The following is a 25565-nucleotide window of genomic DNA, read 5'->3' as shown; positions in this document are numbered from 1 at the left end:
CCCCGGGATCATGGGGGGGGGGGGGGAGGATTTCCCCTATTGTGTCTCTGCTTTTGGTTTATTTGTATGGGGTTTTCTTAGTTATAGTGATAGTAGCACCCCGGAATCATGGGGGGGAGGGGAGGATTTCTCCTATTGTGTCTCTGCTTTCAGTTGATTAGCATGGGGTTTTCTTAGTTTTTCATTGCTGTGTTATTATTTTTGTGCCTTGTGTTGCTTTTTTTTTAGTGTTTGTTTTTATTGGTTTTAGTGAGTTTTTCAGATTGGATGTCACTTTAAATTGTAAACCGATTTGATACACTTTTGTTTGAAAGATGGTATATCAACTTTTATGAAACAAATAAATAAACTCATTTTACTAAAGTGTATTAACATTTACATACCAATTTGCACGTGTAAATGATTACATAAGTACATAAGTATTGCCACACTGGGACAGACCAAAGGTCCATCAAGCCCAGTATCCTGTTTCCAACAGTGGCCAATCCAGGTCACAAATACCTGGCAAGACCCACCTATAAATACGCATGCATCATGCCTACCAGATATTATGCAAGTAAATGCATCCATAGGCAGAGGGGTGGATTGTGGGCAGGTGCACATTTACACACGAAACTTATAGATAAAAAACTATCCACAATGCTGGATTTTCATACCAAAGTACAACCGGATGGACAGTGGCGTACCAAGGGCGGGGCGGTGGGGGGGCGGTCTGCCCCAGGTGCACAAGGGAGCAGCCGCGCGGCTGTCGGCTCTGCTGGTTCCCTGCTCCTTCCGCCCCAGAAGTAACAGCAGAGGGAGCAGGAAACCAGTGGAGCCAACAGCTGCGTGACTGCTCCCTGCACCCCAGCAGGCAAGAAGAATGCACCCGGGGGGGGGGGGGAGCAGCTTTGAGATGATGCGCTGGAGCAGTGTCGTGCTGCACCCGGGGAGGACGGAAGACGATGCACCCGGGGGAGGGGTGCATAGTGGTGACCGCCCCGGGTGGCAGACGACCAAGGAACACCACTGCAGATGGATCTCTTTGCCCAAACAAGTCCGCCAAACTGAAGACTATCTCATATTTCGTAAACTATTGAAAACTCACTTGATAAGATCGACCTCTAACAATAGAAATAACTAAACCTGCAATAACAACAACTCTGTCCATATTCATATTCTATCCTATGTATTACAAACATGTCATATGATCAGGATTTCATGTTATGCTGTTATTAGAAATTTTGTATTTATATATATATCTACTTTGTTCTATGTAATCGGTTCTACTTTTGTTATATTGTGAGCCACGTTGAACTTGAATCCTATTTGAGATGTGGGATATCAATGTCACAAATGAATACATTTAGTCACAAGTGCTTATGCCAGCTCTATGGATAATACAGTGGCTGGGAATCCACAGATAAGGAAGCTTAGCGTTCACCAGTGAACGCAGGGCCGGTCCTAGGGTCTCTGGCGCCCCCCTGCAGACTATGTTGGCGCCCCCCCCCCAGCATCTCCTTTCTCTCTTCTCCCACCCTGCCCCTGTCCAGCGATTCTCCTTCGCCCCCATCCCCCTCCCATTTATGGCCACCTACCCGCCCTCTTCTCCCCCCAACATCCCCCTTTTTCTTCTTGCCACCCTGCGTGGTTTAAGTCTTTTTTATTTTACCTCTGTCCCAGTGGCCGCGTCATTTCAAAGCCCTGCCTGTCTCTAGGCTTCCCTCCCTTCGTGAGTTTGTTCCCTCAGAGTCCCGCCCTTGAGGAAATGGCATCAGAAGGCGGGACTCTGCGGAACAAACTCATGAAGGGAGGGAAGCCTAGAGACAGGCAGGGCTTTGAAATGACACGGCCACTGGGACGGAGGTAAATTAAAGATTTAAACCCCCAAGGGCGGTGCAGTATGGCACCGCAGCGGCGCCCTTGAAGGCAAGCTCCCCCCTGCGGTGCTTACCCCGCTTACTGGGTTTGACCGGCCCTGAGTGAACGTATAACTTCTTTTGAATAGCAGATGATCAGGAGGTACCATCAAGCATTAATAACACTCTTCCAACACAGCCAGCTTTTTAAATCAGTATGGAATGCTGATACTCCAGGTGGCAGTCTCTTCATTGGACGGTTTCCTAAAGGACAAGTCCATAAACCGCTACTAAATGAACTTGGGAAAAATCCACAATTCCAGGAATAACATGTATAGAATGTTTGTACGTTTGGGAAGCTCGCCAGGTGCCCTTGGCCTGGATTGGCCGCTGTCGTGGACAGGAAGCTGGGCTCGATGGACCCTTGGTCTTTTCCCAGTATGACATTACTTATGTACTTATGTTCTCTATAATTCTCTGTAATTCTCTTATGGCCATGATTCCAGTGTTTTTGCAGTAACATTTCCAAACGGATGAGATATGCCACTTTATTGTGCCTTTCTGCATAGAAATTCTCTGCCATCAGAAAATTTGCAGCCAGCTGTGATATAAGTAACCATTTGCAGTTCTTTCTAACAGAATCTATATGTCTGTTTTGCCATTTTCTGTTCTAGAATTGTTGTGAACCATCTTGTATCTATATCCACTGTCCTGGGCTACACCTATCAATCACTTATCCTTAGGTTTCACCATTACTCCTTTATATTGTATGGTAAGCCCTTCAAAACACAAGAAAATCCTATGTACCCAACTATAGACCATTACGATAGCCCTTATGGCTGCAGGTGGGTACAGTAGGTTTTGGTGGAGTTGGGGGGGGGGGGTCAGCTGACACTTTCCACCACAAGTGTAATAGTTAGAGTGGATTATGGGCCTGGGTCCCCTTCTCTAAAGCGCACTGCACCGAGCATTAGGCTCTTCCAAGGACCCGCTTGCTGCTCTAATAGGACTGGCCATAACATCTGAGGCTGTCATAGAGGCTGGTATGTACCGTTTCATTTCCATCTTTGCGGGGTGGAAGGGGGTCAGTGGCCACTGGGGGAGTAAGGGGTGTCATTCCTTTATTCCTGCAGTGGTCATCCGGTCACTTAGGGCACTTTTTTGTGCCTTATTCGTTAATAAAACAGGTCTAGACCAAATCATCCAACTTATAGCCCTGGATGTTTTTGTTTTCTTCCATCATGGCAAAAAAACACATCTGTATAAGCTGCTTGGAGTATATATTATTCTCAGGAACGCAAAAGAATCAGAAGCGAATAAATACATCCAAGTGTTAGGAATGGCCAGATCCCACCCTTAACACACCCCTGACAATGCTCCCTTATTATTTGAATGCATTTCTGACAGACTTCATAGAAAGACGTCTAAAAATTGGATGTTTTGCGAGAAAACCATCCAAATGCAGATTTATGCCACTTTTTGGATGTTTTTCTCTTTTGAAATTGAGTCTCTTAGGCACCTGTCAATTTGATGGAGTCTTTGACACATGTAAGTGGCACCTACCTCTAGATGCCCCCTTAAAACTACTACTACTACTTAACATTTCTAAAGCGCTACTAGGGTTACGCAGCGCTGTACAGTTTAACAGAGAAGGACAGTCCCTGCTCAAAGGAGCTTACAATCTAAAGGACAAATGTACAGTCAGTCAAATAGGGCAGTCAAATTGGGGCAGTCTAGATTTCTTGAATAGAGGTAAAATGGTTAGGTGCCGAAGGCGACATTGAAGAGGTGGACTTTGAGCAAGGATTTGAAGATGGGCAGGGCTTGGCGAATGGGCTCAGGAAGTTTATTCCAAGCATAGGGTGAGGCGAGGCAGAAAGGGCGGAGCCTGGAGTTGCCGGTGGTGGAGAAGGGTACTGAGAGGAGGGATTTGTCCTGTGAGCGGAGGTTTCGGGTGGGAACGTAAGGGGAGATGAGGGTGGAGAGGTAATGAGGGGCTGTGGACTGAGTGCATTTGTAGGTTAGGAGGAGAAGCTTGAACTGTATGCGGTACCTGATCGGAAGCCAGTGAAGTGACTTGAGGAGAGGGGTGATATGAGTGTATCGGTCCAGGCGGAATATAAGACGTGCAGCAGAGTTCTGAACGGATTGAAAGGGGGATAGATGGTTAAGTGGGAGGCCAGCGAGGAGTAGGTTGCAGTAGTCAAGGCGAGAGGTAATGAGAGAGTGGATGAGAGTTCGGGTGGTGTGCTCCGAGAGGAAAGGGCGAATTTTGCTGATGTTAAAGAGAAAGAAGCGACAGGTCTTGGCTATCTGCTGGATATGGGCAGAGAAGGAGAGGGAGGGATAGGAAAATAACTACTGTACTTGAATGTACCTCACCCTGAGCTAAAACTGAAAAAAGAAGGAGTGAGCTGAATCCAAAAGCATAGTTGAGAAAACCCCTTCCATTCCCGAACTGGAAGCGTATTTTAGGTGGCTCGCCCGCCTCTAGCAATGGTCGTCTAGAAACATGGCATTTCCATCCTTCAAACACCAGGCGTGCCTCTGGATCAGCACCAGAAGGATAATCAATGGCTTCAGTGAAAGCACTGACGAGACTAGCTTAATTAGCAGAGCGCCTGGCTGCTAGACTAATTTATATCTGCCTACAAGTCCACAATTGGAAGAATTTTCATCCATCATATGCAAGACAAAGGGGGGGGATGGTATTTAATGCTTGTAAAGGTGCCAGGCGTGGCAGATGTGCTGGCAGACTGCCTGGCCAGGGCAGCAAAATTAAATGCTTGGTTGGCTTCAGAGTTGGGGCTTTTTAATGGCTTGTCCATATGTCTGGCTGTTCTCTTCCAGCCTGGTGCTGCTCAGTGATCTGGTGAATTGTTTAATTGTCTCCCCTCTTCCCACTTCATTTATAGCATGCAAAAGGAATATTTTTTTTTAAAGCGTGGCATATGGAGGGTGATGCGAGGGGAAGCCATTCTGGTCACATCAAAGCTCCTCAATACGAAGGGCCATCTGACATCCTATTGAGTTTACACTTTTATTTGGCTTTCTAGGTGGACGCATGGGGCTGACAAGAGACTGCATGTTTGATTTGTTTGTTACATGTTGGCATTTTTGCTTTCCGAGAGGAAAAGCAGTGGAGAAAGTGAGGGCTGAATGAATGCGTATGTTTAAAGGATGTCTCTCACAGGGGAATTCGGTGCATTGACTGTGCTGGATTCAGTTACCGAGCTTTCAGCGGTGCCAGTGTGCAGGGAAGGGCTCCAGTGTTGAAAGGATTCATCAGCACAAACGATCCCCATACAGCTACGGTTCATGAAAAAGACTACATTGGGTTTAAATTAAAGTAACCAGGTAGCTCCAGGTCATAAGGAACCGGCTGTGCCAGTCCTGGATTTCTGTTCACTGCTTTCGCAAACTTGCAGTTTCAGTTTTCTAAGATCAGCAGAACTAGCAGCTCAGCCTGTCCTTCATGGAAGTGGGTCCTCGGGCAATATATTTGCATGTTCCACCTCCCAACTTATGCAAATACTAGTAAAAAATGCCCGTTTCTGGGAGAGATGAAACGGGCGCTAGCAAGGTTGTGTTGTGCAGGGACGCTCATGTCTCCCAGCGTGTGCAGCCTCCCCAGCCATCGCCACCCATCGTCAGCGACCCAGCTGTCCCCCAACCTCCAGGTTTTGGTGTGCAGCGATCCTCGTGGGGGCCGGCGCGTGCAGCCTCCCCACCCATCCGCACGCATCGTGAACGACCCAGCTGTCCCCCAACCCCCATGCAGGCACGGGGAGATCGCGTTTCCAGCCCCGGCACCCCATCCGCACGCATCGTCAGCGACCCAGCTGTCCCGTGGTCAGCGACCCACCTGGCACCGCCGCCCAGCGACCCAGCTGGGCCCGAAGCCCCCTCCAGGCACCTGGGCGCTGTGTGATGAGGGTCCCGTCTGAACCATGGCCACCGAGGGGCAGAGTGAGATCGCGTGTGCCCTTGGACTGTGCTCCGCCCTCGTCGTCATCACGTTCTGACGCGAGGGCGGGCCACAGGACGCCTCACAGTTCCGGGTTTGAGCCATGGGCAAAAAGGATATCTCTGGCGCTTCACACTTCCAGTTTGTAGGCTTCGTTTAGAACGTTGGGGTCGCGAATTATGTCCGGAAGGGGCGTGGCTGAGGGCGGGTCTGTGAGTGGTGCATGAGTGAGAGTGAGTGAGCTGACAGCCTAGCCTTCACTGTTTCCCTCCCACAGAGTGAGCTTCAGAATGTTTTCCAGGTGAGAATTATTAATATAGATGTCATGCACATCCATGATGGACATTCTGACAATCTGTCTAAGAGGTTCCTGAAGCCCAGCCCCTCTCCACATCCTAAGAACAGGAACAAGTGCCTCTGTCCAGTTCCTGACATGCCAGTGGCATTAATTCACAGAAAACCAAAACAGAGCACCAATACGCTTCAGAACAGCAACACTGGTGGCACAGGGAAGGGAGAATGGGAGGGGCCATGGACTCCAGACACCAGCTTGAGGGGGCAGTGGAGGAAGGTCAAAAAAGCAAAAGCTGGGGCCTTTGCAATGTGGTATGCGTTAGGGAGACACATTGTAAACGTGGTGGCCCATGGTACACCAGTGTGCAACACAGTGGCGTAGCCACAGGTGGGCCTGGATGGGCCTGGGCCCACCCACTTTGGACTCAGGCCCACCCAAAATTGTTACACTCTTGCTGTGGCAGGTGGGGATCCCCAAACTTTGCCAGCTGAAGATTTTCTCTCCTTGGGCACCAGCGCTCTTCCAAATGTCAGCCAGCGGCACTTGCCTGGAGACCGGCCCTTCTGCACATGCTCAGTTTTCACACATGCATAAGCACTGAGCATGCACGACAAGCCGGTGGTAGCAGCATCAGTTCGAGGCAAGTGCTGCCGTTTGAAAGAAATCTTCAGAAAGCAGGGTTTGGGGATCCCCACCTGCTCAAGTATTTAATATTTGGGGTCTGTGGGCAGGGAAGGGTGGAGAGAGGAGCAAACCAGAAGGGGATTGGGGGGGGGATGTGAATTCCATGCCCACCCACCTTGGGCTCAGGACCACCCAAATTTGACCATCTGGCTACGCCCCTGGTGCAACACCTTTCATACAGGACTTGGCAGGAACTGAGAGCGTTTAAAAAAAAACAAAAAACGAAACTTTTACAGACTTACTGTCGCTAACTTTTGAACATCTTCATCGGACGCTCCGAGAGAGGCCAGACCTATTTCCTGCGAAAACTGAGCAAACTTTGGATCTGCAAGCAAAGGCACATGTCCCAGGAGTTCATGGCACGTATCTCTGATAAGAATTAAAATTAACAAAAAAAAAAAGGGAAGAGAGAAATATTCAGTAAACCTGAGTCAGACTGATCAGCATCTTAACCTGCAAAAGAAAGCACTTTGCTATTGTTTGAAACAGCAGCCCCTAAGTATGTTAGATTAACTGCTCCATCCCCGAAATTGAGCTGCCATTTGTGCGCATATGATATAGAACACTTGCAGACACGCATGGAAGTGCAAGCAGGGCACATACTTGTGCAGCAGGAAATTAAATATGACCAAAACCGAGCTTCTCATTTTCCCCCCCAAACCCACCTCCCCGCTCCCCCCATTTTCTATTTCTGTTGATGGCTCTCTCATTCTCCCTGTCTCCTCAGCTCGAAACCTTGGGGTCATCTTTGACTCTTCTCTCTCCTTCTCTGCTCATATCCAGCAGATTGCCAAGACCTGTCGTTTCTTTCTTTACAACATCCGTAAAATCCGCCCCTTTCTTTCCGAGCACTCTACCAAAACCCTCATCCACACCCTTGTCACCTCTCGTTTAGACTACTGCAATCTGCTTCTTGCTGGCCTCCCACTTAGTCACCTCTCCCCTCTCCAGTCGGTTCAAAACTCTGCTGCCCATCTCATCTTCCGCCAGGGTTGCTTTACTCATACTACCCCTCTCCTCAAGACCCTTCACTGGCTCCCTATCCATTTTCGCATCATGGCAAAAAGGAATAACACTGAAGCCAACAGGTCGCTCATAAATTTAGGTGCCGCCATTTCCACCAACAAAAATGCAGTGCCAATACGGGCATCTAAATTTACACACAAAAGCACCGATATTTTATAATTGCACGTGTAACTCAAAATCACACTCCCAAAATGCCCATGACCCTCCCACTTCCATGCCCCCTTTTAGGCGTAGATCCAGTGCCTACATTTATGTGCAGAAGTCCAAATTAAATCCAACTGGTGCCAATAATTCTTTCTTAAAAAGCCCGTTATTGGCACTTACTGGCTCATGATTCTATTAAATTTGCACGTGCAAACTTTTGGCAACTTCTATAGAATCAGAGGACAAAAGCCTGTTCAAAGCAGACATAATCTAGGTGCACTTTCTCCAGGATTGGTGCCTGGACACATTAGTGACCTTATAAAACTGGCACCTTCCTACCCTATTAACCTGTGAGTCCTTCAAAACCCACCAGAAACCCACTGTACCCACATGTTGGTGCCCTCCTTCACCCCTTAGGGCTATGGTAGTGGTGTACAGTTGTGAGTAGTGGGGTTTGGGGGGCTCAACACACAAGGTAAGGGAGCTATGCAGCTGGGAGCAATTTGTGAAGTCCACTGCAGTGCCCCCTAGGGTGCCCGGTTGGTGTCCTGGCATGTGAGGGGAACCAGTCCACTACAAATGCTGGCTCCTCCCACGACCAAATGGCTTGGATGTGGTCGTTTCTGAGATGGGCGTCCTCGGTTTCCATTATCGCTGAAAACCGGGGACGACCATCTCTAAGGACGACCTAAATGTTGAGATTTGCGCGTCCCCGATTGTATTATCGAAACGAAAGATGGACGCCCATCTTGTTTCAATAATATGGGTTTCCCCGCCCCTTCACGGAGCCATCCTGCGAGGACGTCCCCAGGAAAACTTGGACGCCCCGTTCGATTATGCCCCTCCACGTGCCTTAGTAAAAGGTCCTCTAAGCAAATTCTATATACCACGCCTAAACCTAGGTGCCGCTTATAGAATACGCTTAGCCAGAAATATTTACCGCTTGGATTTTTTTTAGGCGTCTTATATAGAATGCGGCCCTCAGTGCCCAAGATGGCAGGATTCCAGAAGAGCATTTATGAATGGGCAACCCAACTAAGGGCTGTCATTCCAATGACTAGGCCCTAAGAAGTGGGGTGGGTGTATAGATATGGTAAAAATATCTCTAGGTATTTGCAAATAAAGGTTCGCGGCAACAGATACCAACCCCAGTTCTGACTGAGTTGGAAGCCCAAAGAACCAAGAGGGAAATAAATAATTAACTAGGCAAACAGCATATTGTTTGAATAACTCAAGCAATGAACCTTTTCCATTTTTTATAAGCTGATTCTAAAGCAGCACCGTAATTAGCCGGGAGCAGAAGGAGAAACCTGATCATCTTTAAAAAGAAGAAGTACCAGCACCGTTACTTGCCAGCGCAGTCCGGCAGTATTTCATTTAATTAACTTGGATCTGTGAAGTCAGTCAAGAGAGAACTCTTCCCTCAGTCCTTCTCCTGCTCGTCGAGCCCCCAGCACACCAATTAAGCGCAGCTTCAAAAGCTTGTCCACAAAAGCAAGCTGGAGGAACAGCAACTCCGAGGCCTTGGAGGCCCTGTTCCCAGTCAATTTAACAAAAAATCTGGAGATCTTAACGTAACAGAAGACTACTTTAGGGGGGGAAATAAAACAGCTCCACCGCCCATTTCAGATTCAACAGACACACAGGTGCTGTTTGGTGCTAATTAACCAGGCTGACCCAAGTTAACTGGTTAGATATCTGGGTACCTACTGTTGCACATTGGCTGATTCGGGTAACCCCTGGGTATTCTGTGCCAATGTAGTATAAATGAGCATCAGCTAGGATCACGTTACCCAAGTACTATCTTCTTAAAAATCCTCACTGTAAACTAAGCAAATAGTGTGCATTGAAACAGAGGAAAAAGCCTCAACAGAAGGGCGACGGAAATGATAAAGGGAACGGAACGGCTTCCCTATGAGGAAAGGCTGAGAAGGTTAGGGCTCTTCAGCTTGGAGAAAAGGCGGCTGAGGGGTGATATGATAGAAGTCTACAAGATAATGAGCGGAGGAGAGCGGACAGATGTGAAGCGTTTGTTTACACTTTCAAACAATAATAGAACCAGGGGGCACAAGATGAAGCTAGAATATGGTAGATTTAAAACAAATAAGAGAAAGTTTTTCTTTACTCAGCGTGTAGTTGGACTCTGGAACTCGTTGCCGGAGAATGTAGTGACAGCAGCTGGCCTCACGGAGTTTAACGGGGGTTTGGACAGATTCCTGAGGGGAAAGTCCATTGAACATTATACATTTTGGAGGAGGGGGTTGCTGGGTTTTTGAAGCCTGGATTGGCCGCTGTCGGAGACAGGATGCTGGGCTTGATGGACCCTTGGTCTTTTCCCAGTATGACGGTGCTTATGTACTTATGAAAATGATAAAAGGGATGGAACGACTTCCCTATGAGGAAAGGCTGAGAAGGTTAGGGCTCTTCAGCTTGGAGAAAAGGCGGCTGAGGGGTGATATGATAGAAGTCTACAAGATAATGAGCGGAGGAGAGCGGACAGATGTGAAGCGTTTGTTTACACTTTCAAACAATAATAGAACCAGGGGGCACAAGATGAAGCTAGAATATGGTAGATTTAAAACAAATAAGAGAAAGTTTTTCTTTACTCAGCGTGTAGTTGAACTCTGGAACTCGTTGCCGGAGAATGTAGTGACAGCAGCTGGCCTCACGGAGTTTAACGGGGGTTTTGACAGATTCCTGAGGGGAAAGTCCATTGAACATTATACATTTTGGAGGAGGGGGTTGCTGGGTTTTTGAAGCCTGGATTGGCCGCTGTCGGAGACAGGATGCTGGGCTTGATGGACCCTTGGTCTTTTCCCAGTATGACGGTGCTTATGTACTTATGAAAATGATAAAAGGGATGGAACGACTTCCCTATGAGGAAAGGCTGAGAAGGTTAGGGCTCTTCAGCTTGGAGAAAAGGCGGCTGAGGGGTGATATGATAGAAGTCTACAAGATAATGAGCGGAGTAGAGCGGACAGATGTGAAGCCTTTGTTTACACTTTCAAACAACAACAAAACCAGGGGACACAAGATGAAGCTAGAATATGGTAGATTTAAAACAAATAGGAGAAAGTTTTTCTTTACTCAGCGTGTAGTTGGACTCTGGAACTCGTTGCCGGAGAATGTAGTGACAGCAGCTGGCCTCACGGAGTTTAACGGGGGTTTGGACAGATTCCTGAGGGGAAAGTCCATTGAACATTATACATTTTGGAGGAGGGGGTTGCTGGGTTTTTGAAGCCTGGATTGGCCGCTGTCGGAGACAGGATGCTGGGCTTGATGGACCCTTGGTCTTTCCCAGTATGGCGGTGCTTATGTACTTATGGACTATCTGGCTATACAGCTGTTGAGTTACAGGAGTTCTCACTGTCATCATAGGCTTAAAAAACCTCTGTAGTTAACAGTTGTTTATTCCAAAAAAACTTTAAGTAATGACACTTATCTCAGTGTTTGAGTCGTCTTCAAACTGCCGTCATTTGGTCTTCTTCCCACGGCCGACATTGGCCAAGGTTTCGGTTCTTCTCTCTCGACCTGCTTCAGGGTCCGTGGAAATGGCGATTCTGGAGACCAGACTGCAGTGAAAGTCGTCCATTGAGAACCGCTAGCTCCACGGACCTTGGAAGTCGTCCACTGAGAATCGACATTTCCACGGACACTGGAGCAGGTCGAGAGAGAAGAACCGAAACCTTGGCCAATGTCAGCCATGGGAAGAAGACCAAATGACGGCAGTTTGAAGACGACTCAAACGCTGAGATAAGTGTCATTACTTAAAGTTTTTTGGACTAAAGAACTGTTAACTACAGAGGTTTCTTAAGCCTATGATGACAGTGAGAACTCCTGTAACTCAAGAGCTGTATAGCCAGATAGTAGGAGTCTGTTGAGGCTAAGTTTACAGTGAGGATTTTTAAGAAGATATTCTGTGCCAATGTCTGGATAGGGCCCAGCACAATTCCACTGATAATATTACCATTCTGTGAAATGTGTTAGGAAACCCTCTCATTTGGCAATCTTTTTCAGTTCTAAGGGGGTATCTGGGCAGATTTCTTTGCTGGGTCCACCTGATTAGATAGGGGCAATAGATAATCTGCTTCAAAGGTGACACATATTCTATTCTATTTCTTCTGATGTATTTATTTATTGTTTCGCCAGGATTATATAATGATAGACTTGAGTTAAGTGTATTGTAAAGTGTTTAGTATCGTTTTTTTTCCCTATTGATATAATGGTTGCGTTTTGAAATATTTTTCTACAAGCTTGGTTATTTGATTGAATTATTGAAATACTATTAAAAAATGTTTTTTAATGCTGACAACTGCTGGCTGCATGTGACTCATTAAATTGTTTTTTCTCATAGTGATACATGCCTATGATATCCTGGGCTAGAATGAAAAAGGGGCTGGAAGATGTATTCTCCAGGAAGTAAGATCACTATGAGAAACCCAAGTCCGCTGCAGCATCTGGCAAACAAGCTAACATTTGAAAACATTGCAAAAGAGAAAGGGACTTGATACACCGCCTTTCTGTGGGGACAATCAAAGCGGTTGACACATTATATTCAGGTACGTAAGAATACTTCTGACGTGTTCAAAAAGGTTCCCTTGCAGGAACTAGAAATGGAAGCTTCTGGCACCTCTATCTCATTAGGGGAGTAGCAGCTAGGTGGTTAGCATTGGTGGGTTGAGAACCAGGGAGGCTGGGGTTCAAATCCCAGGGATGCTCCTTGTGATCTTGGACAAGTCACTTAACCCTCCATCATCTCGGGTACAAATGAAGGGGCCCTTTTACTAAAGTAAGGGGAAAGGGAAATGGGACTTGACATACCGCCTTTCTGTGGTATTTTGCAACTACATTCAAGGCGGTTTACATAGTACATTCAGGTACTTCTTTGTACCTGGGGTAATGGAGGGTTAAGTGACTTGCCCACAGTCACAAGGAGCTGCAGTGGGAATCGAACCCAGTTCCCCAGAATCAGAGTCCACTGCAATAACCACTAGGCTACTCCTCCACTAGCAACATTCCATGTAGAAGCCTGCCCTTGCAGATCAGTAACGCGGCCGCGCAGGCTTCTGTTTCTGTGAGTCTGACGTCCTGCACGGTCCATGTAGAATCTACAAATAGTTTCAACATTCCATGTAGAATCTCAAATAGGGAAAGGGAAATGGGACTTGATATACCGCTTTTCTGTGGTATTTTGCAACTACATTCAAGGCGGTTTACATAGTATATACAGGTACTTCTTTGTACCTGGGGCAATGGAGGGTTAAGTGACTTGCCCAGAATAATAAGGAGCTGCAGTGGGAATTGAACCCAGTTCCCCAGGATCAAAGTCTACTGCACTAACCACTAGGCTACTCCAGGGAACAGGGGTGGGATATGATGTACCACCTTTCTGAGGTTGCAATCAAAGCAGTTTATATATTCCCTCAGATTCTATAAATGATGTACAAATTTACATGTGCAAAATTGCGTGCTATCCTGAGACATGCAGGCACAACTAAATTGTTTAACAAGCCAATTAGGGAAAGAGGATGAGACTTGATATACCACCTTTCTGTGGTTACAATCAAAGAGGTTCACATATTGGGCCTTATTCTATAAAGGTTAAGCTCCGAAATTTACGCTCTTAAATTTGTGCTCCTAAATTAGGAGCCTAATCTATGCTCCAAAATAGATTACGCTCATGATTTAGGAGCATAAATTTTAGGAGTGTAAATTTAGGAGCATTACCAGTGTGGGTTTATGTTAGTTTCTATGAAAACACACGCACAATTGTTCTTGTAGAATAGATTTACTACCTGTGCAAATATGGCACCTGTTGGTTTACTCCAAACAATTGAGGACAGTAATTCAAGCTGTCAACTAATCCTATAGATACCACTGTAATATTCTAACTAACATTCAAATTTTCTTGACAGCTTAAGTAGAGAGGTGTGGTAGCCGTGTTAGTCCACTTTTAAAGGTAATCAATAGAAATAAAACAAAGTAAAACATGGAAAAGAAAATAAGATGGTACCTTTTTTATTGGACATAACTTAATACATTTCTTGATTAGCTTTCGAAGGTTGCCCTTCTTCGTCAGATCGGAAATAAGCAAATGTGTTAGCTGACAGTGTATATATCGGTCCCTCACAGATGGTCTAGCAGGGTGGGTAGGAGATGTGTATATACAGTGTCAGCTAACTCATTTGCTTATTTCTGGTCTGATGAAGAAGGGCAACCTTCGAAAGCTAATCAAGAAATGTATGAAGTTATGTCCAATAAAAAAGGTATCATCTTATTTTCTTTTCCATGTTTTATATTGTTTGATTTCTATTGATAACCTTGACAGCTTATAAAGATCTTTTTAATATAACATCAAGCACAATAGCTTTCTCCTTTTCTCTCTTCTTTTAAAAGGTAGGAAAAAAGCCTCAGAAATTTGAGTAGCTTTACCATAAAGTGTTTGCTCCCTTCTTTCAGTCACTGGCTTATAAAACCTCCCTTTAATTTCATAAATTCTGTCAGGAACAGGCAGTTGTTCCGAAAACTTTTAAAGTTCCAATATCACTAATGATCGTTTTATAGCCAATTATTTTCATTTTACTTTACGCTTCAAAGTGTGATTAATAGAATAAATCACTTATCTCAGGTATTCTTCACACCATGCAGCAGCCCAATACATAAAGTTCACATTGAAGTCCAAAATAGCGGCCACGTCAGAAGATGGAATTTCTATATTGGACTGCCATGTGGACTTTATGTATTGGGCTGCTCTATAAGAGTTTGTGAGCTGCATTGTGTAAAGAGTCCCTGAGATAAGTGATTTCTTTTATTAATCACATTTTGAAGTGAGTTTGGTAAAGTAAAAAGTAAAAAAAAAAGTAGCTATAAAACAGATTATAAGTGATATTGAAACTTCAAACGTTTTCTGAACAGCTGCGTGTTCCTGACAGAGTTTATAAAATTAAAAGGAGGTTTTATAAGCCAGTGTTTTGAAAAGCAGGGAGCAAACACCTTGTAATACATAGAGGCATATTTTCAAAGCACTTAGCCTTCCAAAGTTCCATAGAAACCTATGGAACTTTGGAAGGCTAAGTACTTTGAAAATATGCCTAATAGTAACATAGTAGATGACGGCAGAAAAAGACCTGCACAGTCCATCTAGTCTGCCCAACAAGATAAACTCATATGTGCTACTTTTTGTGTATACCTTACCTTGATTTGTAACTGTCATTTTCAGGGCACAGACTGTATAAGTCTGCCCAGCACTATTCCTGCCTCCCAACCACCGGCTCTGGCACAGACGTATAAGTCTGCCCAGCACTATCCCTGCCTCCCACCACCGGCTCTGGCACAGACCGTATAAGTCTGCCCAGCACTATCCCTGCCTCCCACCACCGGCTCTGGCACAGACCATATAAGTCTGCCCAGCACTATCCCTGCCTCCCAACCTCCAGTCTCGCCTCCCACCACTGGCTCTGGCACAGACCGTATAAGTCTGCCCAGCACTATCCCCGCCTCCCAACCACCAGCCCCGCCTCCCACCACCGGCTCTGGCACAGACCGTATAAGTCTGCCCAGCACTATCCCCGCCTCCCAACCACCAGCCCTGCCTCCCACCACCGGCTCTGGCACAGACTGTATAAGTCTGCCCAGCACTATCCCCGCCTCCCAACCACCAGTCCCGCCTCCCACCACCGGCTCTGGCACAGACCATATAAGTCTTCCCAGCACTATCCCCGCCTCCCAACCACCAGCCCCGCCTCCCACCACCGGCTCTGGCACAGACCATACAAGTCTGCCCAGCACTATCCCCGCCTCCCAACCACCAGCCTCGCCTCCCACAACTGGCTCTGCCACCCAATCTTGGCTTTTTCCTACCTTTAAAAGGAGAATGATATTGTGTTTCATGTTATATTACAAAGGCCTAACTACTGGTGCCATGGTATAGAATTGCATCCTACCTGTTTAGTGCACTTTTGTAAAAAAAAAAAAAAAGACCCCTTAGATTATAAGCCGTCCTGTGACAAGAAAGTACCTTGTGTACCTGAATGTATCTCGCCTTGAGCTGTCAATCAATTAGCCCTCTTAATTCTGCCTGGTTACCTTCCATCCCCACCAGCTAACAGACCATATGGCTGGTTTCTCATGTTTCCCTTCAAATAGGGGGTGGATACATACGGTTCTGGTGTGTAGAGAGGATCCGAGCTGTGCCGTATGTACTGAGTGCAATGAAAAACTCGATAAGCCAGTCCAGCTAAAAAATCTCTGGGAGACAGGTACCCAGCCACTGGTCTCACCGTGAAGCCCGATCTTTCTGAAGAGGAAAAAAACAGTAGCATGAGAGTGTGATCCTGACACACCCGCACCACAAATATCCAAACTAGAGACCTGCAATTCAGTGCATCGCTTCAGCAGTATATGGAACAAAAATCAAGAGAAATGCACAGCAAGGAGCTCAATTGGCACAGGTTTTGGGAGAGAAGCACCTACCATAGTGCATACGAAAGATGAGAGAGGCCAGGAGTTGGGGCGTGAGCCTAGCGGTGAAGGGGAAGTCAGAGATTGCAGCGGAGAAGAGAGATTCTGCACCCCACTAGCAGCAGTCACATCACGGACTCCGCCCCTTACTTTGGAATATCTAGGAAGCGCAGCAAACCGGTACTATTTCAACCCTTTTATTTCCAATAAGTCAAGGAAATACAAAAACTATTATTCTGTACTGTATTTGGATGGATGTTATATTTAAAATTAATAAAAATAATGAAACTAAAAAAAGAAATTCACTTGGGGCCCTTTTACAAAGGTGTGCAATGGCCTACACGTGTCCAGTGCGCACAAAATCAGCATTACCACTCAACCACCACGTGCCCCAGGCAGTAATTCTGAATTTGGCATGCGTCAAAAAACACGCGGTGGAAAATATTTTCTATTTTCTACCGCATGGGGCTTACGCGGCGGTAAACGGCAGTGGATGCGCACTGCATGTCTGTCGCCCAGGTAGCACGTAAGACTTTACCGCTAAGTCAATGGGTGGTGGGTAAGGTCTCAGGCCGAAAACGGACGCGCTCTGTCTTGCATTTTGTCGCACATCCACTTTCTGACCCATTAAGAAAAAAGGCCCTTTTCCAGGATGCAGTAGAAACTGGCCTGGCATGCACCCAAAAGATGCGCTCGCACTGCCGCAGGCCACTTTTTCCTGCAGCTTAGTAAAAGGGCCCCATATGCGCATCTTACATCACAGATACTTATACACCTGGAACACTAGAAGTAATGCATGTGTATCTTGCAATTCGGCACAAACATTTACAACAGATTGCACCGCAATGCATACTCACATAAGTATCGGGTTACACTCGTATTCTGGAAAGAAAAGTAGGCACGTACTTTCCTTTATAGAATAGACACCTAAATCTAGGTGCATTTTGTTATGGAATTATATTCTATTTGTGTCTCGTCTCTCCCACCCTGGGCTGCATTTCTTGATTCCCAAGTGTTCATTTTCCACATTTCTTCGGCATGCATTTTGTCTCATGCCCATGTCCACCTGTTTCTAAAGGTCTCCTCAGCCAAAATTCCCTTTACTTAACTTGCATACCGTTCATAGTTTGAATGTATCAGTGCTCGGAGGGACCAATACAGATAAGATCGGAAAAGCAGCATCCCGCTTTACTTAAAGTGATAAAGTGCCTGAACAGAGGGGGCTTTCAGACTCTACAATTAACTAAACATCAGGCATTGAAAGTAATCTCTTAATGGTTTTATTTGTTCTCGCTGCTGATTGCATTATTAATGTTGTTAGAGTGCATGTCCACAAGTGCCAGAATTCACCGATTTAGTTGGAGAAAAATGTTTTGCCATTGGACCTGCTGCATTTCTTCTTCATTAAATAATTTTCGGAGATGCCGCTCTCAAGAGAAGAGATTTTGCTCCAGTGTAGTCAACCATGGCCAATCAGCCTGGATAGCTCTGTAACTCGTGATTGCTGATTACTAATCAAACACTTTAATAACATTATCATTTTATAAAGCAGTTGAAAAAAAGGCTGCTGGAAGGATCGAGCCAAACTAAACCTGATGACATTAAACCTTCATAGCAACTCACATCTTTTCTTACATCATTAAGACAGATGCCCTTAGTATTTTGTTGGTTCTACAATTTAGGGGCACAGTAATTAATGTGGACTACAGTTAAGACAGGTTGTTTTTCCCAATAAATCATGCTATTTTAGCACAGGTCCCATTTTATAACAGTAAAATAACCTGTCTTAACGGTAGCCCATGTTTATAACTTCCCCCTTAATTAAAGAAAAAAGAAATGTCTCTAGAAATCAAAATCACTGCTATATGCGATGAGTGAGCCAAGTACGGGACAATAAGCCATTGTGACATCACTGATGAGGTTGGCTCAGGCATTGATGGAATGAGGCATTATGACATCACAATCTCAGCTGGTTAAATCACTGCTATATGTAATAATAGTGAGCTAAGCCATTCTGACATCACTGATGAGGTTGGCTCTTATTGGTGGAATTATGACATCACAATATCAGCTCTGGTTACCAGAGACTGAAACTCTTCACACTAAGGGGGGGAAGTTATCAACATGGGCTACTGTTAGGACAGGTTATTTTACCACTACCTCGTGCTATTTTAGCACAGGTCCCATTTTATAACAGTAAAATAATCTGTCTTAATGGTAGACCATGTTTATAACTTTCCCCTTGAATAAAGAAAAAAAAGAAATCTCTCTAGAAATCAAAATCAGTGCTATATGTAATATGAGTGAGCCAAGTATAGGACAATCAAGCCATTGTGACATCACTGATGAGGTTGGCTCTTTGGAATTGGTGGCTTGAGGCCATTATGACATCACAATCTCAGCTCTGGTTAAATCACTGCTATATGTAATAAGAGTGAGCCAAGTGTAGGACAATCAAGCCATTGTGACATCACTGATGAGGTTGGCTCTTTGGAATTGGTGGCTTGAGGCCATTATGACATCACAATCTCAGCTCTGGTTAAATCACTGCTATATGTAATGAGTGAGCCAAATGTAGGACAATCAAGCCATTGTGACATCACTGATGAGGTTGGCTCTTAGGCAGTAGTGGAATGAGGCATTATGACATCACAATCTCAGCTCTGGTTAAATCACTGCTATATGTAATAAGTGAGCCAAATATAGGACAATCAAGCCATTGTGACATCACTGATGAGGTTGGCTCTTAGGCAGTAGTGGAATGAGGCATTATGACATCACAATCTCAGCTCTGGTTAAATCACTGCTATATGTAATAAGAGTGAGCCAAATATAGGACATTCAAGCCATTGTGACATCACTGATGAGGTTGGCTCTTAGGCAGTAGTGGAATGAGGCATTATGACATCACAATCTCAGCTCTGGTTAAATCACTGCTATATGTAATGAGTGAGCCAAATATAGGACAATCAAGCCATTGTGACATCACTGATGAGGTTGGCTCTTAGGCAGTAGTGGATTGAGGCATTTCACAATATCAGCTCTGGTTACCAGAGACTGAAACTCTTCACACTAAGGGGGGAAGTTATCAACATGGGCTACTGTTAGGACAGGTTATTTTACCACTAACTCGTGCTATTTTATCACAGGTCCCATTTTATGCAACGAGACCTAGCTACTAATAATGGGTAACACCCCCAGTCCGAAAAGTTTTTTTGAAGATAAGTACTTAACATATATGTATAAACGAAATAAGTAAGCTGATGAAGAATTTAGTGCTATGAGGATTGCCCTAAGAAATTATTGTGGCAAGAGAAGTTAATTATTTCTGAAAGTATTTTAATATATATGTGTGGTTAATGTGTGGAGTACATCTGGACCTATTAAAGTGTGGATCACGCCTAAATTTAGGTATCACAGTTTGGATTTACACTAGTATTCTATAATGGCATCCTGACACATAGATGCTGCTAGAGAAATGACGTTCAGTGCACCTAAAAGGGAAGTACCAAAATGTAGAATTCCCCTAGAGACAGAGAAATACCTGACCGTAACTCACCTGGAGCTACTACTGAAAAACGTGTGAGCTAAAGTCAAACAGAACAAATAAATATGAAAAATGTACTATCACTTGAGAGCATGAACAGGACTGAGCCTTCAATATGGCTTTCTGCCCAGCCCTGGAGACTTTTGCTCAGAAACCTGCATCAATACAATTGAATAATGCGTAGCCTTTACACTAAGAAGACAAGGGTCTTGTGCCTTTAAGAAGACAAGGACTGCTTCTTGACATATCTTTACACAGCCCCTCTTGTCCAATGTCAAAAGAAAAACTCAGGGCTTACCTTTAAGAAAGGTAGAAACATCTTCCAGCTGTGGTACGTTGTCTTCTCTGTATCCACAATATTTTGTTAACAGCGGAAAGTTTTTCAAGTACTCTCGACAGGCGTGTGTAGGGTAGAGTTTCGTCAGCTCTCTGAATACCGTTCCCCATGTTTTGATTTCTTCTGCTGTATACTCGATTCTGGGAATGGGCTGACCACTAGTTAGAAATAAAAACAAACTTTCAGAGGCAAGTGATTGTTTCTGCTAACCGTGTGATCCTAAAGGCCTTTGTAATAGAAAAATTCCTGTCGTTCCCGTGCTTAGCTACACATTTCCTCAGCATATACAAAATCTCTCTCGCACAGCTTAAAGAGAACATTAAAGGCAGCCTTCCCAACAGTTAATGCAGGATTTTGCACCTGGTGCCAAAAAGCACGCACTGAAACTTGGCCCACAGCGGGTGTATTCCATATTTACATACGTAGCTTAAATCGACAAATAAGCAATTAAGTGGTGATAATTGAATGCTAATAATCAATTAATGGTGCTAATTGAACTAGGGGTCATGCGATGAAGCTACAATGTAGTAAATTTAAAACGAATCGGAGAAACTTTTTCTTCACTCAACGTGTAATTAAACTCTGGAATTCGTTGTCATAGAATGTGGTAAAGGTGGTTAGCTTAGCGGAGTTTTAAAAAGGTTTGGACGGCTTCCTAAAGGAGAAGTCCATAGACCGTTATTAAATGGACTTGGGGAAAATCCACTATTTCTGGGATAAGCAGTATAAAATGTTTTGCACATTTTGGGGATCTTGCCGAGTACTTGTGACCTGGCTTGGCCACTGTTTGGAAACAGGATAGTGGGCTAGATAGACCATTGGTCTGACCCAGTATGGCTACTCTTATGTTCTTATGAGGCAGGACACCTAAGTGGACATTACCCGGACATTGCCAAAGGAGCAGAGATATGCATTCATATGAAATGAAATGTCCTGTCATTTCATATTGTTTTTAAGTCAAATTAATAGGAAAAACCCAAAGTCATGTTTGTCTATAGTGTCAATAGTGCACTTATTGCCCCCCCCCCCCCCCAAATAAAGCAAATAAACAAAATGAAAAAAATTCATAAATGATAAGGGAAAGTGCACAAAATGAACATTTTAGGCTGCACACCTCTATTGAACAGTTGTGTGAGCAAGGTGTGGATATGGTACGAATCTCCAAGGACCAGGCAAGGCAGCTGATTTATCGGAGAACTCATCTCTGGTTGTCAGCTGTGTCCGGCTGTAAGATCAGTTATCTGAATCTTTTCCAATTATTATCTGGCCTTGGGACAGCCACGCCTAAAACAGTCACTTTGATTGGATAACAACTGTGCAATACTTCACAAATATGCAGGACATCTACTTCTGGGGCAGAAAGACTTAATGTTAACGTTGACTTACAGGAGACGGTAGAAGCAACCTTTTCGGTACCATGAATCTGTCACAGCTTGGTTAACGGACACAATCTCTGCCTTTCTTTTACTTCTAATGAAAATAGCAGTTGACAAAAAAGCAGAGTATTTTTACTTACTATTTATAACTCATGGCAGCATCTACAAAGTGCTTTCTTCTTTGTCGATATATAGTGTCCTTAAACCCCTTAAGCAGGAAAGAAAAACAGGAATGTACCATTAATATGTTGGAACATGTCATTTAACACTACGTTCTGTAATTTGATCACCGCGCTTCCCAATGAAGTCCAACTGAACGAGATAATCCCCAAAGCTTCCAAACACTTTAAGAGTGTCAAAGGTGGCCGTAATGTCCAAGGAAATCATAAGAAATTGGGGACTTCAATCAAAACCACTATGTATCAGAGTCCAAAAGTGAATTAAAAGAGTTCCAGTGTTGTATTTATGAAAGAAGCCAAATTGAAATTGATCTTAAATCTCCTTTTCTTGAACAAGTGAGTCTATAACTATCTGGCAAGGATTGATCCAATTTACTGTTCTCCAACAATGGCCTAACTACAGCTTGCTTCAAAGAATCTGGAAAGAACCCTTTGTCCATGTTAACTCCCATACTCAACCCCTTCCTGCATTATGGGGGAGATTCTATATATGGCACCTAAAAATCAGCGCAAAAATCAATGCCAACTAAGTGTATTCTATAAGCGATGCCTAGAGTTTGGCACGGTATATAGAATAGTTGATATCAACTCTGGAACGCCCTACCCAGACCCATTCGTTCTATTAAAGACTACTTACCCTTCAGAAAATCGCTGAAGACCCATCTATTCAAGGAAGCTTATCCAAATGCCACGACCTAACCATACGTACCCACCTTTTCATCACCTGGTCCTGCGACAACGGCATTGACTCAGACCATACCTCCCCCTATTTTTCCCTGTGCATACCCAGACCTTATCCCTTGATTTTCTTAATCTTGACTAAACTAGCACCTCCCCCTACTTCCTTTACCCCCTCTCCCTTTTAATATTACCTACCTACACATCTCCATTACTCTACTAGCTTAGCCTGTTTTCTCTGCACTGTACTTTGTTTGTTTTACTACTATGTAAGCCGCATTGAACCTGCTACAAGTGGGAAAGTGCAGGGTACAAATGAAACAAATAAATAAAATCTCTCAGTGCCTAAAACTACGCACCTCCATTTACATCAATAAAAATATGGCATAAATCTCGGCATGCAGATTTAGGCACACTGGGCCATATTCTATAACTATGCAAGTAAATTTTGGAACACCCATGAAATGCTCATTTCCCCACCCATAGCCATGGCCCCTTTTTGCCCGTGTGCATTACAAGTTAGGTGCACTGCATTACAGAATATGCTTAGCGAGTTGTGCGTGTAAATTCTAATTATTGCCAATTGGTGCTCATTACTGCTTGTTAAGAGCTGTTATCAATGCTGATTAGCTTGTTAAGCCAATTAAGTTATGCGCATTGTTATAGAATACGCTTGGATTTCAGAGTGGGTCTCTAGGTGCGCTACATTCGGGGGTATGTGGAGAAAGTACAACCCGCAGTAACCACACCCTTCAGCTCACAGTAGCTTCCTGCATCGGCCCCACAGTAACAAGTGTTTCCTAAAACCCAAAGGCATAATAAACCGTGGACACAAGTCTAACAATACAAATATGCTTCATTCTACTCATAATAGTTATCACTAGTAAAAGAGGCCCGTTTCCAACAGAAAAGAAACGGGCGCTAGCAAGGTTCCAGTGCCCCCTCCCCCCCTTCCCCCTCCACCCCCTTCCTCTTCCCCCCTCCACCCCCTCCTCATCACCTCCCTCCTACAACACGGTGACGTCACCAGAAGGCTTCAGACATTATGAACCGGGCTTCAACTTCCTGGCAGTCAGCTTCAGAACGTTGGAGGTGCAAATTATTATATAGGATAATTGTTAATCTGCATCTGGCTCCTTTGGGACGCTCGTGGATCCGTTTTCAAAACCACACTAGGTGTAAATTCTCTGGAACGTCAGTAGAAAAGCGGTACGATAAAGTTCAGGGCCGAGCAGAGGCATGGAGCTAGTGCGCGGGTCATGACGGTCAAGAGTGCTGCACCACCTAAATAGGAAGCAGTAGGGGCAGCAAAGCTATCGGAAATCCAAAAGCACAGCTGCTTTGGGCCACACCTCTGTTCCATTCCCCCCCCCCCCCCCATCAAGATTTCCCCATCTGACCCCCCCCCCCCCCCCCAGTCTCCCAGGACTTACTGTGGCAGATCAGCACTTGGCCAGTTAAGTGTCAAAGTGGCCAAGGTTACCACATAAGTATGATTGCATAAAAATCAGTCCTATCTTCAGGGCCGCCCAGAGGGGGGCAGGGAGGGCAATATTCACTGGGCCTGGTGCTGCTGCGTTGGCATTCGGCAAGGCTTCACGGCAGTCAGGGGTGGCGCTAGCAGCCGAACCGAGCAGGCAGAAGAAAGAAGGCTGCAATGCATTCATTAGTTTCCTGGGTTATTGCGTTAACGTGTAACATGTCATGTTGTCTTCTCTGCTGCAGTGCTGCTGCAGGTCCTCATCCTTCTTGCTGCCTCACCCTTCCTCCTCCTGACTGTGTCACTTCCTGTTTCCACACTACGGGGCGCGGCAGGAATGATCTGCAGGCTGAGACTCAGGGTTAACCCGTTAACGTGATAACCCGGTCCCAGCTGGCACACAACGCGAGCTGCAGAGCAGCAGAAGTTAGGCAACCAGTCCGGTCCAACTCCGAGAGGAAGCACTAGTCCGTAGACGCTGAGGTAGGGTCATCATGTTTGATAGATAAAGGTACTAAAACCCCATCCTGCAGGTAGATAATTTACAAGATGGCGGCCCGAGTTGAGGGGGGTGGCTGCAGCTGTCTCTCGGTGGCTCCGTCTATCTTTACGCAGTGCCCCATAGCTAATCAAGTACTGAATATCTCACTTAGAGGCCCCTTTTACTAAGGCGCATTAGTGTAGGTGCATGTTTTGGGCGCGCGCAGGTCAATTTTTCAGCATGCCTGGAAAAAAGGCATTTTTTTGTGGCCAAAAATGGACGTGGCAAAATTAAAACCAGCGTGCATCCATTTTCGGCCTCAGACCTTACCGCCACCCATTGACTTAGTGGTAAGACTCATACACTAATCGGGCGGTAAGCGGCCAGTGCGCATAAATTGCTGATTACTGCCAGGTAAGCGCCACACCACGTGTTTTAGGCGTGCATCAAAAATGGAATTACCACCTGGGGCATGTGTTAGCCAGGTGGTGGTTCCAATTTGGCGCACATTGGACCAGTGTACATGCCTATGCGCCTTAGTAAAAGGTCCCCTTAACCAGCTATGGTATAGCTGGCTCTGGAAACCTAGAAATTCAATGCCAAAAGCCCACACATGGCCCAGCATTGAATTTCCAGGCGTAAACCTGGCAGAGGTCAGCATAACATGGAGCGCCAGTGGCTGAATATTGACAGCTGAATTCTTAGGTTTTAGGCTCCTAAATTTGCGTCCTATTTTCAACCAGATTTAGGAGCATAAATTCTCAGATGAAAATTCTTCTTAAATTTAGGAGCATAAAGTTACGCTTATAAATTTAGGACTGCCATTCGTTTGCCTAGATTTATGAGCCTAGTGCTAAAAATCAGTGCTAAACCCCTAACTTTTTTCCCCACCCAAATTTGCCTCTGTTCCCACCCACTTTTTATGCTCCTACATTTAGGAGTTTAGTGCAATTTAAGTATAAAGTTATACACTCAGACCAAGCACGTTTTCAAAAAGGCTAATTTAGGAGCATGGTACTAACTTAAAGAGAGAGAGAAGGAAGGAAGGCGAGAGAGAGAGAAGGAAGGAAGGC

The 25565-nt window shown here is 45.0% G+C and overlaps 1 protein-coding gene across 2 annotated transcripts in view; it reads right to left on the bottom strand.

Annotated features, from left to right (window-relative positions):
• Positions 1-25565, bottom strand: part of TPH2 (tryptophan hydroxylase 2) — an 83390-nt gene that overhangs the window by 34691 nt on the left and 23134 nt on the right. For both annotated transcript variants that reach the window (XM_030214697.1, XM_030214698.1), the window contains exons 5-8: positions 21815-21882; positions 20260-20456; positions 16115-16250; positions 7027-7153 (exon numbers count right to left, since the gene is read on the bottom strand). In XM_030214697.1, the coding sequence (XP_030070557.1) occupies positions 7027-7153; positions 16115-16250; positions 20260-20456; positions 21815-21882 (528 nt within the window). The remainder of the gene's footprint in view (positions 1-7026; positions 7154-16114; positions 16251-20259; positions 20457-21814; positions 21883-25565) is intronic.

This window comes from Microcaecilia unicolor, chromosome 9, assembly GCF_901765095.1.
Source record: "Microcaecilia unicolor chromosome 9, aMicUni1.1, whole genome shotgun sequence".
NCBI lineage: Eukaryota > Metazoa > Chordata > Amphibia > Gymnophiona > Siphonopidae > Microcaecilia > Microcaecilia unicolor.
The sequence above is the reverse complement of the archived record's forward strand: the minus strand, read 5'-3'. Positions and strand labels throughout refer to the sequence as shown.